Source organism: Pelmatolapia mariae, linkage group LG23 (genome assembly GCF_036321145.2).
Source record: "Pelmatolapia mariae isolate MD_Pm_ZW linkage group LG23, Pm_UMD_F_2, whole genome shotgun sequence".
Taxonomy (NCBI): Eukaryota; Metazoa; Chordata; class Actinopteri; order Cichliformes; family Cichlidae; genus Pelmatolapia; species Pelmatolapia mariae.
Genome location: NC_086246.1, coordinates 20,840,241 through 20,855,373, shown reverse-complemented (window position 1 = coordinate 20,855,373; position 15,133 = coordinate 20,840,241). Strand labels below are relative to the sequence as shown.

The window sequence follows — 15,133 nt, the reverse complement described above, 5'->3', positions numbered from 1 at the left end:
TTGAAGCAGCTGGAATCCCGGTAGTGTCACACTCGTGTCCGGAGTTAGCGGTGTTAGCCACGACTCCGTTAGCATCATGATGCTACATTGCCGGTACTCCCTCTGTGACCAGGTTAGCGACGTGAGCTCATCCAATTTATTGTGCAAAGACCGTACATTTCCAATAATTACAGAAGGAAGAGATGGTCGATAACGTCTCCTTCTCGGGCGACGGCGCTCCTTCCCAGCACGACACCCCCGTCTTTTCCTCCTCAGCTCGCTGGGAATGTCGGGTCTGTCCGCCGGCAGTACTGCTGTGGGACGCAGCGCTAACAGCTGATCCTTACTGTAAACAAAGGATCCCTGCTCTGGGTCCCCACACACGGGTGAAAAAAGTAGAAAAAAACTAAGAAAAACGACCAGAACTAGCACTAGAACTAGCATGACAGAGACTAACAAAAGCTCAACTACAATAGACTCATCCCAAACTGGATTTTTTATTCTATTAAAGCCACAACTTAAAAAAAATGTACTGGGAGAAATTAATCTTGAATTAAAAATGTTTCCTCTTGTACCCATTGCGTGAATTCTGTGGTAAACATGTTACCCCATGTGATTTGATCTGTGAAGGAGAACAAGAAATGCATGCCACTTTCTTCATTTAAGCTTTCTTTCTGAAACACTTTCTAAGACACTATGTCAATATTCAGCTTTGTTCTTACATACACATACAATTTTACTTTACATTTCTGGGGGCAGACATTTAATTGGGTTATTAGCTTTCTAGGGTTTTTGTTTGTTTGTTTTTTTGTGTGTGTTTTGCCATTTCACTTTTTTTAGCAAGCTTTTTTCCAGTATGGGATAATGTTTATATTTCTACAACTGCATATTTTGGAAGATTTTGCTTCTGTGCAACACTGCTGTCTACTGTGCAACACTGCTTCCAGCACTGTTGCACAGTACAACAATGCAAAGCCTTTCAGTGGTTTCAACAAATTGATGCAGTTAGAGCAATGCAGTTCAGTGTAATACTTTAACCTTTCAGTATTTACAATCAGAATTGGTGGGGTGGAGCAGTTTCCTCTCTACATGTTTCAACATCAGCAACTTCCCCCTATAAGAAACACAACAGAGCAGTGGTGAGAAACTTGGACTTCTGAATGCTAATTCCTCTCTCCTAGTGATGACTCTCCTGCACACTGTCCTTGCTCTGGTCCTCAGCTGGACAGGTCTCTCTTCAGTCCTGTACATTTTCAGTACTGGACTGTTTACTGTGGTTGCACTTTGGACTGCGAGGCTGCTGCTGCGTCATGCCTGGTACACTCACAAGTTGTCCTGTTTCAGCAAACCACAGACACGTTCATGGCTGTTGGGCCATCTTGGGAAGGTACGACACGCAGCAATCATCTAGATTTTTATGATCTATTTGACATATTTATCTCTAAATCATAACATAACTGTAGAGTTCAGAGTTAAACAGGGTGTACTTTCTGTTGCAAAATATCACCATTATTTCCTCTTCGACTGTTTTAAACACCGCAAAACTTTAAATTTTGTTTTGGGATGAAACATTTTAGATGCAGAGCACAGAAGAAGGTCTTCAGCGGGTGGATGACCTGGTGCAGACATACAAACACTCCTGCTGCTGGTTCCTCGGTCCTTTCTATCACCTGGTCAGACTCTTCCACCCTGACTACGTCAAACCTCTGCTTATGGCACCTGGTATGGTAAAACACCAATAGTCAGTCAGTATTAAACCACATTTCCAAAGCTTTTGTTCTTCTCCTACATCATCTGTTATTTACATCTGTCAGCCAGCATCACTGTGAAGGATGAACTCATTTATCACCATCTACAGCCATGGCTTGGTAAGTCAGACATTTCAGTTTTTCTCATCCATGGTTACAAGATAGGGTCAGTGTCATTTTTCTTTTCTTTTCTTTTTGAATTACCCAGTCTTAATAGAACATAGGAAATACAGGAAAGAATTATTCCTGCAAACTCTCTTTTTTTCTCTCAGGAAACAGTGTGTTGATCAGTAACGGAGAGGTGTGGTCTCGCAAGAGGCGGCTGCTCACTCCAGCTTTTCATTTTGATATTTTGAAGAGCTACATTGCCTTATTTAACTCCTCAGCTAAAACCATGCATGTAAGAGACACACAGGCATACATACATATACACAAAACATGCTAATTTTAGTTTTTACTGACATATTTAGACAAGCAAACATTTGAAACCTTTAAAAACTGCATATGGTTAAACTGATACAGCCATGAGGAAAATTAGGTTTCCAGTTAACTTCAGGTTACAAATTAAGTTAATTGAAGGTTACCCATAATCTTCTTATGGCCTCTGACAGTGGCCTCCTCTCTGTGCTTATCCTGCTAGACCTCAATGCAGCATTTGATACTGCTCACCATAATATTTTGTTACAGAGATTAGAACATGCCCTTTTCATTGAAGGTACTGTGTTGCTGTGGTTTATCCACAGTAACATACTACAATTTGTTCATGTGAATGGGGAGTCCTCTATACACACTAAGGTTAATTGTGGAATTCCATGGGTTCTGTGGTTGGACCCGTTCTATTTAGATTATATAATGCTTCCCATAGGCAGTATTATTTGAAGGCTTAGCATGCATTTTCATTGCTATGCTGATGATACCCAGCTTTATCTATGAAGCCACACGACACACATCCATGAAGCCACATGACACACACCAATTAGTTAAACAACAGAAAGACCTAAAGGACTGAGTGACCTCTAATTTCCTGCTTCTAAATCCAGATAAAGTTTTTATTTTTTTCTTCTGACCTAAAAATCTTAGAAACATTCCATGATGCACTGAGCACTTCTTGTCTTTTGTCCTGTCTCGCTTCCTGCAGATGGCTGCCCATCCCTGAGCCGGGTTCTGCTGGAGGTTTCTTTCTGTTAAGAGAGAGTTTCACCTTCTCGTTGTCACCAAGTGCTTTTTCATAGGGGGTTGAGTGATTGGCAGGGTTATTACTGTAGGGTTCTTACCTCACAACATAAAGCGCCCTGAGGTGATTGTTGTTGTGATTTAAAGTGTTTTGAAATTAACTGAACTGAATTCATGTTCTAATTCTTGATTGTTGGGGTAGTGAAGAAAACCCCTACAATCAAGCAGCCCTCTATGAGAGAGCACTTTGCGATGGTGATAAGGAAAAACTGCATTTTAACAGGAAGAAATTCCTTAAAATCCATGTTGCTGTGGGGAATTGTTACCCATATTCAAGTGTTTTAATCTTCAAAAAAGATGTTTTATTTTATAGGTTTTAATCAATGTATGTTATTTAATCTCAGTAAAGAAATAGTCCTGAAATAGTCCAGGAGGCCAAACACAGACAAATACACAATCAGCACTGCTTCCAAACTGCAGAATTACAGGTGACCTTCAAAATTGCATATGCGTGTGATATAAATACATTTTCCATATTTGCTTGCAAAACAAATCAAGTCATAGTTTTTACAGATTTCAGAATCAAGCAGAATCAGAATACTTTATTAATCCCTAAGGAGATTATAGATTTTATATTTGTATTTGTATGTTTTTTATTTATATATTTTAATATTATATTATGATATTTTCCAGTATTGTCAAAAACGTATGCTGATCATGCACAGAACAGGTGCTGTAAATTGAAGACTTATATACCATATGAATCACACACCACATATGATTTGTTTCCTTGCAAATGCTCACACCTTTATCCTGTTAATCCCTCTTTGTTTCTGTTTTCAGGACAAGTGGTGCCGGCTTGTAGCAGAAGGCAAAACTAATCTGGAGATGTTTGACCATGTCACTCTCATGACTCTGGACAGTTTACTGAAATGTGCCTTCAGCTACGACAGCAACTGTCAGGAGTGAGATCAGCCACTTATTTCAACTGATAGCTTCCATTTTTGTTATACTTGTCTGTTTCTAAGACGATTGTCCCTCCAGGTCTTCCAGTGAGTACGTGTCAGCCATAGTGGAGCTCAGTGACCTGATAATAGAGCGTAGAGAAAAAAATATTTTACACCACTGGGACTGGATTTACTGGAAGACTCAGCAGGGGAAACGATTCAAACAAGCCTTAAACACTGTACACAGGTAATAATCTGACCTTATGACATTTCTGCAGCTGAGTTACACAAGTCACATAGGAGGCTGCAATTGTGATGACACACTGTTACTCCCAAATGGTGAAAACTAAACTGTTACTGTCCTTTATGTTGCTTATGTTCTTTTACTTGTGCAATACTGTTGAAAAAAATTCTATTTAAATCTAATGTTCTAGATACTTGTGATGCTGTAATATTCTTGAATAGTAACTTGTAATTATGTCTAATGAACTGTTGAGTATGGTAAAGGCAGGCTAGTGATGTCAATTTTGAGCCCCTGCATTTTGGTTTATAGGTTCACTAGGGATGTGGTTGAGAAGCGCCGCACCCTCCTTAACCAACAGAGGGAGACAGAAACACAATCTGAAATTGCCCCAACAGCCCAGAAGAGGAAAGATTTTGTAGACATCCTGTTGTTGACAAAGGTAGGATGGTATTCAACTTTAATAGAAAGTGACTGAAACAAAATGAGCTGGGCCAAGCTGAGTAGATAGCAGGAGGAGGTAGTAGTGGAAAAAAGGAGTGTATAGAGCCATTTTTAATTTAAATACTGCATCTGCTTAAGTGTCTCTTAAATAAGGGTTTGTAACACCCTGAAAAACAGGAACTTTACAGCAGTGTAAAGTGCTGTAAACGATTCACAATGAGGAAATTTCAACATAGCCAGACTTTCTCTGTATTAGCTGACTTCACAGTGAAAAATATGACTCCAGGTAATTACCTGGAGTCATATTTAGCTTACTACTCTGTGCACTTTTGCTGCTGCTGTATATTTCATACAGCTGCACATTAAAGCTGAAACTGTATATATATATATACACTTATGTATAAAAATGATTAAATCAACAGGGCACTTTCTTCACGTTGTACTACATTAACTGTTTATTAAAACCTCTTTGCAGAAAAATTAAATCTTTCACTCCATTCATTCTACCTGCGTGAAGAATGTATCATAGAAAATCTTATAGCAAAATATTAAATAGTTGTTAGATCTCTCTACATTTTTCCCTGTGTGTTTTAGCATCACAGTTTCTGCTGCTTTGGGAGTAAGATAATATTTAGATGACACATATCTTTGGCCAAATGGAATTCGACTATTGATTTCATTGCATATTCTTGGAGCTGGTTGGATATGTAGATGTGCTGTACAGGCTCGCTCTTATGGACATCTGAGTGGGTGCTGGATAAGTCATTTTAGTAACCAATGACTTGTTTTTCTTGGCCTCCACATATTAATTATCCTGCAGTTTGTGGTGTGTTTTCAGGTAGTTATATAATAATACTCTTTCCATATGATATGTTTTGGTTAAGCTTCTGTTCATCTGCGTTTTAGGCCAGATGAACAGAATCAACCTTTTGGGATTTAATTACCTAGATGATTGAGTATGCATCAATGATTCGCTTCCAGAGCCATTTAATTTGATCTATTACTGAGCCAGCTCTGAAATAATCATGTGAAACGGATCTATATGTGGAATTCCGTACACATAAGACACAGATCCTCCACCAGTCATTAGTGGCCTGGAACAGGTGATGTTATGGACCTTCCACACATATGCGTAAACTAAGTGAAAGTGTGTAGGAAGATGGTGTTGGGGACACTTTGAAATTGGCCACAGTGTAAGTAAATAGCTAGAAGTGAAGCAGGGCATTTTAAAATGAATTACATTAGTTACAAGATGTCTGTGTTGAAGGATGAAGATGGACAAGGACTAACGGATGAGGAGATGCAGGCTGAGGCCAACACTTTCATGTTTGCAGGTGACATGTTACAGTAACATCTGTGGTCACACATAAAAATTACACCATAGTGGTAACTGCTGCTATATACTCTAGGATGTCTCTTTAAAGCTGCAGCTCATAGTTTGCTGTCATTACCCTCACACTTTGCAAATCTTCCTTCTTCTCGGGCAGGTCACGACACAACAGCCAGTGCCATCTGCTGGACGCTGTATAATTTAGCACGCCATGAACACTATCAGGAAAAATGCAGACAGGAAGTGATGGACCTGATGGAGGGACGAGATGGACATGAAATCCAGTGGTCAGAAAATACAAATGCCAGCAACATTATCGGTAGTTTCAGATGTTTACATGTGAATATTATCTCAGTGCACTGACATGACTTGATCTTAAGGGAGGATCTGTCCAACCTTCCCTTCACCACCATGTGCATCAAAGAGAGCCTCAGACTCCACTCTCCTGTGCAGGCTGTAACACGGAGTTACACCCAGGACATGGTGCTGCCAGGAAATCGAACAGTCCCAGCGGGTGAGGGGGGAAACTCTCTTTCAAGATTTCCAAATAGACTTAGGAGATTCAAGAGCTGTGTCTTCTCATAAATCATGCTTTAACTTTCATTTGTGAGACAGTACTTTAAGGGATACTATTTAAGGAGAGATTACTATATATTAGTTCCAGTTTTTAATGTCAAGTTACACAGTTAATGAGAGAAGCTGATGACGAATAAATGTTGAAGTTTTAAAAGGAAAGTTTAAGCTTTAACTAACTCAACTAATTGTTTCTTGTAAACCAGGTACAATCTGCCTGGTCAGTATTTATGGAACACACCATAACCCCACTGTCTGGACAAACCCACATGTAAGCACTTAGTAAGATCATCTTAATTTTTGATACAAATCTGTCATATTTAATCTTTGACATTTGCTCTCTAACCAGGAATATGATCCCCAGCGATTTGACCCAAGCAACAAAAAGAGCCAAACCTCTCATGCCTTCATCCCCTTCTCCTCAGGCCCCAGGTTCAGTTTCAGAATTATTCCCAACAGTACAACTAGGAAATGTTTTGGTAGCAAAATAACAAGTATATTTTAACAGGAACTGTATTGGTCAGAAATTCGCCATGGCGGAGCTTCGTGTTGTTGTGGCGTTGACCCTGCTCAGGTTTCGACTGACCCCAGGAGTGAACCCTGAACTCGGGAGCAGCAGAGTTCGCCGTCTCCCCCAACTCGTCTTGCGTGCGGAGGGAGGCCTGTGGCTGCAGCTGGAGCCTCTGAACACACCCACATAGCAGGAGCGGTCAGATGAATGAGCCAATAAGATGATATAGTAACTTGTTTTTTTGAGAAAAGAGTAAAGAAAAGATCAGCCAGGAAGTGAAACTTAATGCAGTATCTATGTTGATGCCCACTGACAAACGTTATCTATCTGCAGTAACTTTTTGGTGTCTTTATCTAATATAGGCAAATGCAATAATAACCATGCAACTCTTTAATGTACCTCTCAGACCGTAACTAGCAGTTTGGTTTTGAAGTTTCACACATTAATATAAGGGCTGAAATCTTCTTGTCAGAAATCGACATTTAACTGGGCAAATAAAAAAATTATCTTCTTTAACATAAAAAGAAACATAGCATTCACAATTTTGTTTCCTTTCTTACATTTTGGTGGCACAGTTGATCTGTCATAACTTTGATATACTGCAGCTCTGTATTTAAATACTGTTAAGAAAAAAAATAAGTGAATTTCAAAAAAATCTTTTTTGAGATATAACATAAATATACGACTTTTTAGCTTTAACTTTTACCTGCAATATTTTTTTTTACAGATTTAAATTTTAATGGTAAAAGGTATTTACATGTGTAAAAATGATTTCATTTAACTATTAATATGATGAAATGTTGCTACAGCCCAACTGATCAACCTTAGAGTTGCAGAAAAGTACTGTTATTATAATGTAATTTTATGTCAATTCTCTTACATGGCAGTCTTATTTAATCATAAAAATTACAAAAATTACATACCACCCTTAAAAGTCAAAATACTCTTAAATACTGTAAAACTAGCATCTGGGTTTGTAATTATAACAATCTACTGTTCATTGTTGATTCTATCAACTGTTATTGATATAATTTATTATTTATAATTTTATGTAAGAAATCCTGATATTTAATAAATATTTTTTTAAAAAAGTTATTCCAACCTACAAAGTTTAAAATGACGTTTTATTTAAAAAATTAAAAAATGTTAATATTATTAAATGTTATTGGTATTGTAATCACAGCCACACGTAATTACATTGCTAACTACAAATCTTATCAAATCAGACCTTATTCCATATAAACACTGAAAGTTACATTTAATATTAGCTTTGGTTTGTTTGATACTGTCATAACAGTGCAGTAATACGGCATGGCATTTTGATTTTTATATAAACATTTACCTACTTAAACATTATAGAGTTATGAAATTCAGTTTTCCAATGACAGCTTTTAAACACACTTCCTGTGTCTCAACATTTAATCCTTTTTTTTAATCCTGTTTGTCATCCTTCACCAGGTACAAACTATAAATGGCCTGTTTCCTTCCTCCAGTTTTTTTCCTTATTGCTGGCTATTGGATGAAAGTTTTCAATTTCCAATCACATCATTTCAGATCTTGTCGAGGTTGCGCGGCAGAGTACCAGCACTGCACACACTGCTTCTGTTAAGAAACAAGATACAAAATGTTTTGACTGATTGGCTGCACAATTTTCTCAATATAACCCTTTCACTTCTGATATTTTTCAATTAAAAAAAATAAATACAAAAATATTGATATTTTTAGTGTTACATAACTTACTACTTTAATTATAAGAAATTTCAATAGCCATCTGTAAAATAATATTAAATGACTGATTGCATTTTAATAATGCAAACCTGTAGTTTACATGCAATTGTTCATACTCATTAAATTTGTGAATACCGTAATAACAAATCTATATATAATCTGTATACAATATACATTTCTGAATCTGGCAACTACTGTATAGTAATTATAGTTTTCAAAGATAATTATATGTGTATTTTGACAGTCTACTAATAATATTCAATGAGAAAATTAAATGAGAATTTCACAGTTTCTGTTAAATAAACATTACATATTTGTGAAATTATGTTAAATTACAGTCTTGTTTTCTGAAAAAAAAAAGCTAAATTCTTGGTAAATACGATAACACTTAAAAATAAAATCTCATTTTATAAATATTTATTTATTTTATTTAAAATAATAAAATGTTTATTAACAGTTTGGGCTTTTTAAAATGTTATTTTACATTTGACATGTTAATTCATTCCCTATTTTTGTAATTTTTTCATATATTTCTTGTATTTAAATATAATGGTAAAATTCTGCAAAGATTTAACAGAAGAAAAATGTAAAATTACAGATTTTTTTACAGCGTATACAAGAACTCTATAAGAATTTTGTTTGCTTTTTGTTAATGTGCTGTAAAGTTCAAGTTTTGTTTTTGGTTTGTGTCCAGATAAATTGACAATGTGGAAAATGCACGCATGTATTCTGCTTCAAAAGATATTCATAGCTGTAAATCCAATAAATCAAAAGACAAACAAAGATTGCTGGAGGAAGAAAGTTTATTCTGCTATATTCAATGTTTCCCAAATTCTTACACTTCCAAAATAAATCCTTTAATTTCCAGAATTAACTGAACATAGCCACATAATTAACATTCTGATAAATGTTACTGCCAAGTAAAGAGGCACGAATACCATCACTTTCAACTTTAATCCTTCCACACATCAAGGTGTACAGGTTTTCCATTGTTACATTTTATCACCTTAAGTTTGGTTTCAGTGTACTTGTATGAACAAGGGTTCTTGCTCGATTGTTTACATTTAATAACGTCATACTCTCTGGGGATGAATCCTGTGTTTGTTTTTACACACACAGTCAGAACTGATTCCAAATACTCTTCTTTGATGAAAGTGTTTTTCTCCTTGCATTCATTTCTGCCATTGATGTTTTTCATCATTTGATCACAGGAGCCCTTTCTCACAACAATATGTTTAGTTTTGGGCTTGTCATCAGTTTTACAGAGCACAGCAGGAGAGAGCAGGACCAGGAGCAAACAGGCACATTGAAACCTCATGATCCCCTGATAAAGAAAACAGAGTATTTACATTAATATTTCCTCATTCTTGTTACTGGTGTAGTAGATCTGTCAAAAATTTGATATAGTGCACATCAACTGGATGGCACTGATCACACTTTGGTTTTATCTGAAAATGTGTAGATTTACAGTAAAACAGTGCTGAGCCTCCATCAAAATGTTTGCATTTATTTGATGCTCTGTAACAGAGACACTGCTTTTGCTAAATGCAGTTTCACATTCAAAAATATCGGTTACCCAGCACTCTACCTTTTTTGTTTTTGCTTGTAGTTGTTTGGTTAACTTGCAGTGGCTCAGGAATGAGTTGGTAATCTGCAAAGTGGAGCAGAATCAATAATTCAGACTTTGGTATTCAACACACATGTCTTTACACCTGTGGGTGAACTTCAGTTAAGAGTTTTGTCTATCAATCAGAATCTTTCCTATAATATATGATAAATGAATGTTCTTACCAAACATGAAGTGAAGACTGAAGACCAACAGATATTACATTTTACATTTACAAGTTATAGTTTGCCTTTGTCAGAGCGTAGACTCTGTGCACTTCCGCTTTTATACATAAAAGCACAAACATCTCAGATAATTATTTGCATCAGTTTTGCAACCTTCCTGAGACGCTTTAGCGCTTCTCTATTTGTGATTAGGAAACAATGCAACTGTCACAACAAATGACCACAACAGCTTGTAGACACAATTTGCTATTCAAAGCTGGTTTTACATTAAACAAGGTATTCCTGCATGTTTGTCGGCCAAACTGTGACAGCACTTTTCCACAGCACTATATTTATATAACTGATGATTTATACAGTTCGTGCACACTCTGCTAACATATCTGGTGCAACAACAGATGAACTATGATGTGGCATTTATTCTGTGACTGACAGACTTGTGAAATGTTTTGACAGTTTGCTCATATTTCCGCATTTTAAACCAGAAGACCAGTTGCACTTGTGGCCACAGGCATGACTCTAACATGACACGCATCTCTATACTTCTGAATATATCTACAATTTATAATTATTCTGCCACAAAATATATACATCAAATAATATTCCGCCAGTCTGCTAATAAACTATTTGCACATCTCTGTTGTCTCTTCTGTATATGACAGACATCTATCTAATGTAGGTCAAGGTACATTGCATATCATATAGTATATGCTCGAAAAGCTAAAAACAAAATAGAAGTAATACACTTTTAGATTGTCTGAGGACACTAAACCTTTAGAAGTTTGATCAAAACATGTTCCAGTTAAATATTTTTGATTATTCTTATTTATTTGGGAGTAATAATATGTAGTAACAGTTAGAGTTCAACTTATCAAGATGCCAAATGTCCCAGTATTAATGTCTTGTGTTAGAAGTTTCATGATTTTAGTTTCTTGTATAATTAATTACACTTTATACACACTGTGGCCCCATTAAAGACTGATTTGGCCATGGTAATTTCAGATGAAACATTTCAAAGTTCATATTCACTCAGCTGTAATGTACACATGACTTATTTTGTCATTACCTATTACAATAGCTTACTGCGGGAAATGGTTAATGCGGTACAGAAGTTTAAAAATAAAGAAAGAAAAGCTAAAGTGGTGAAACTGTTTTGTGACTTCCATGTCTGTAGTGAGATAAGCACCTCTGCATGTGACATGGTCAAAATTCACTGAGTCAATGTCACGTCTGCAGGACGTGTGACTCTTGTGAACACACTGTACACCCCCTGTCTGCAACACCACTGGAGTCTAGAAAACAGCTTTTGTTTTGTTATGATCAGGTAAGACATATTTCTCATGTAAACTCATAAAGGTGTACATGGTGTGATGACTGACAACATAAAAGGACTTTTTATTTGAGCACTTTGGCCCTTTATGGTTTGCATCATGATAAAAAAAAATATTTGTTTTAGTTTAAGTCACAAATAATAATAATAATGTTAATGTATTAAACCAAATATATATAAATTTGCAGAAAATATTTGTACGTACATGTTTATATGTGTTAGCAGAGAAAGCTGTTCTATGGTGTAAGTGCATTTCCTTTGCTTGTGGTCATGTCTCTGTAACTCTGTTGGTTAGTTGTTTATATGCCGTATATGGGCTTAAAATACACACTATGAAATGGACAGGAAGTGTGGGTGCTAAACTGTTGCTCTGCATACCACAGGAGTAGGGCAGTAGTATAAATTGTGAGCATAAAAAAAGGAGCTGCACAGAAAAATCAGGGTTCTTTTTCCCTTGGCTGTTTTGTTTTACTTTTTGTTCCTTTTTTGGTGATTTTCATCTTTAAGCAGGTCAGTCTTTGGACTTGTTATATTTTACCATTTTGCCTTTGTGTAACCTTTTGCTAGTGGGTAATAACATTTTCGTAGGTCTTTTGGTTATAAACACTGATATCTGAAAAATGTACATCATAAAACTGCATGAATACAGTGTTTTTAGTCCATCATTAATGATAAAACTATAATAATAATGGCAGTTGCATTTTGTTAGCATGGTTCAAATATTTTTGTACTACTTCAATACTAAGATTGACCAGAATCGACAGGATTAAAAATGATTACATCAGAGGGACAGGTTTTGGAGACAAAGTTGGAGAGGGCTGGTGTGACAGATGAGGATGCTAGGGATAGGATGATAACTAACGCGAACAGCTGAAAGGGGAAGAAGAAGACTAGAAGTTGTATATAAAAAAAGTATTACATTAATTAAGTAATATACTTGGAATGCTTCAGAGTTAAAGAAAACAAAAGTAACCTTGTAATATTGTCTCAGTGAATTTGTATATCTGATAAATGACCTCTACAACTTACACACAGAGCTGTTTGTGAAAATAAGCTGTTGTTGGATGTTGTTCAAGTCATATATCTCACATACACGGCTGACTTTAGTGGTTACTTTGCTTTTGTTAAAAGTAAAGAGTCTAACAGCAGGTCACTGTGTAAAGTATTTACTATAATTAAACAATATTCATCAGATTGAATCTAAAAAGACATCTTTACCATCTGGTGCTTCAGACGACCAGCTTATGTCCACCGCAGATTAACCAACCAACCAGTTCTCAGTCAAGTCACAAAACTAGGTAATTCAGCAAGTTTGCATTACAAAAATTTAGTATATTATAAAAAGTTTGTTTTGTTTTCTTCTTTTTCTTTACTTACTGTTATAGTGTACTAAAAAGGTCATATTTTTCTTGTAATTCCAAAAAGATGTAAACAAAAATTCAGAAAGTTAATTTCCCAGAGTATTGTGTTGGATATCTTTTACTCAGAAAATGATTTTTTTTAAATTATGACTGTTTAAACAATATTATATTTTCTTTTTTCTACAGACAACTGCCCACTAAAATCAAAACTTTAAAGAGGACAGACTAATGTAAATGTTTGGTTTTTCTTCACCAGGGACTCATGAAGGTCCAATGCGCCTGTTTGCTGCTGCTGCTGCTTCTGCTCTCTGCTGCTGTGCTCTCACAAACTTATAATGATTTCAAAAGGAAACACATCCTTCCAAGAAAGGGCTCTCATGACTGTAATCACATGATGATAAATGTCAATGACATAAATCAGTGTAAGTCAATAAATACTTTCATCAAAGATAAGGTGGCCTTAGTAGTTGCTTTGTGTAGCACTAACAAAAATGGGTTTGTCACCCACAAATTTGATATCATTGACTGCATAATGATAAGCAGCAAACCTTGTTTATACCAAATGCTAACACTCAGAAAAAACAAAAGGATAAAATGTGAAAATGGCCTACCTGTACACCTTGAGGCCTGAAGTATCAGGTTTCAATGATGCCTTAAACGGTTCCCTTTCTGTCTGTTTCTTTATCAGTTATATATTTTATTGTGTGATGCTGAATCTGAATAAATAAATCACAAAAGAGTCCCATCAGTCAGACTCTGCCCAAACTTTGCCTGTGCCACAAACCTTTAATGTTGGCCTTCCTTTAAAAACATTTATATTTGATTTAATAAAGGCTTTCTAAAACCACAAAATTAACAGATAGAAAGTGTGCCATTGTTTGAAATGTGTCTATGAGGAAGCAATAAGTTAATAAAAATGTGAATTTGAACATGTACTATCTCAAGTATATCATAAAATAGTTTGAAATGTTTAATCATTGTAGGGTCTGTGATTTGGTGCTATATAAATAAAATGTAGTTCAATTTAATGCTGTTTTAAATAGACAGTAGAAATTCCTGATTATGTGTGTGTTGCTTGTTGAAGCACTTTGAGTTTGTTGATACTTATTGACTTGTTGAAGACCATCTCTGAAGATGTCCTTTGGATCAGTTACTATCCTTACATGACATTATCGTGTATTATGTGTGTTTTAACAGTTCTGAGAACATGATTGTGATTGGCAGTCACAATCGAAACGACTGTAACAACATTTACTGATAAGTTAACATTTGTATGTCTTCACTTTTGGATCATCTGGAGATCATTTAACTAAAATAAAAATGTGCAATCTGACAAACCAGGCTCTCTTGATTTGTCTCTTACATTTTTGTGTTCAGTACTGGCATAATCATAAACTGATGGCGAGATTAATCAAATAGTTATTGTGGAATTAAAATGTAGCACGGGCTACTCAAGTGAAATATCTTCAGATTTTACTTAAACACAATTCTTACATCATTGTTATGTGGACAAATGCTATCTCTGGTATTGCACTAATAACCATGTTACTGTAATACCTCTACTAGAAACAGAAGAATCAAATACTCACTTTGGCATTTTACAAAAAATGCCAGCTATAGTACACAGAACTGAAGAGTCTAAATTTGAACTGCAAAAGCAAAACTCCAGTTGAATTTATGTAAATGGATTAATAAAGAAAATTATGGCATTAAACTTTTTTTTGATTAACTTAGAAAAAAGAGGGTAAAAAGAAAACAGCAGCAACAATAAGTTTTGCCAACAGCTCACAGGCACAAACAGATCAGCATGATCATTGTTGCTAGTCATCTGACTGAGAAGTCAACACGTCTCCAGTGAGGAAGGCCTATTATGTCTAATGTCATGTGTTTCATGTAGTTTAGGATTGCTTGTATCACTGCATGGCTATCTATTACCTACACTATACAGTAAATTAGCAAAAATCTGCTGACGTTAATTTG

General features: G+C 35.7%; 1 protein-coding gene and 1 long non-coding RNA gene across 2 annotated transcripts; one reads left to right on the top strand and one right to left on the bottom strand.

Moving 5' to 3' along the window:
* Positions 1-1,162: 1,162 nt before the first annotated feature.
* On the top strand, positions 1,163-7,430 carry LOC134620663 (cytochrome P450 4F3-like). The gene is made up of 13 exons (XM_063466922.1): positions 1,163-1,366; positions 1,557-1,701; positions 1,794-1,847; positions 2,000-2,127; positions 3,744-3,865; positions 3,945-4,094; positions 4,401-4,530; positions 5,800-5,866; positions 6,020-6,149; positions 6,243-6,376; positions 6,642-6,706; positions 6,785-6,867; positions 6,944-7,430. The coding sequence occupies exons 1-13, from the start codon at positions 1,163-1,165 to the stop codon at positions 7,134-7,136; spliced, it is 1,605 nt and encodes a 534-aa protein (XP_063322992.1). The 3' UTR covers positions 7,137-7,430.
* Positions 7,431-9,467: 2,037 nt separating this feature from the next.
* On the bottom strand, positions 9,468-10,562 carry LOC134620907 (uncharacterized). Its single transcript, XR_010092157.1, has 3 exons — positions 10,466-10,562; positions 10,263-10,325; positions 9,468-9,998 (listed from the first exon to the last, which is right to left on the bottom strand). It is a non-coding gene; the product is annotated as an uncharacterized LOC134620907 (long non-coding RNA).
* Positions 10,563-15,133: the final 4,571 nt, after the last annotated feature.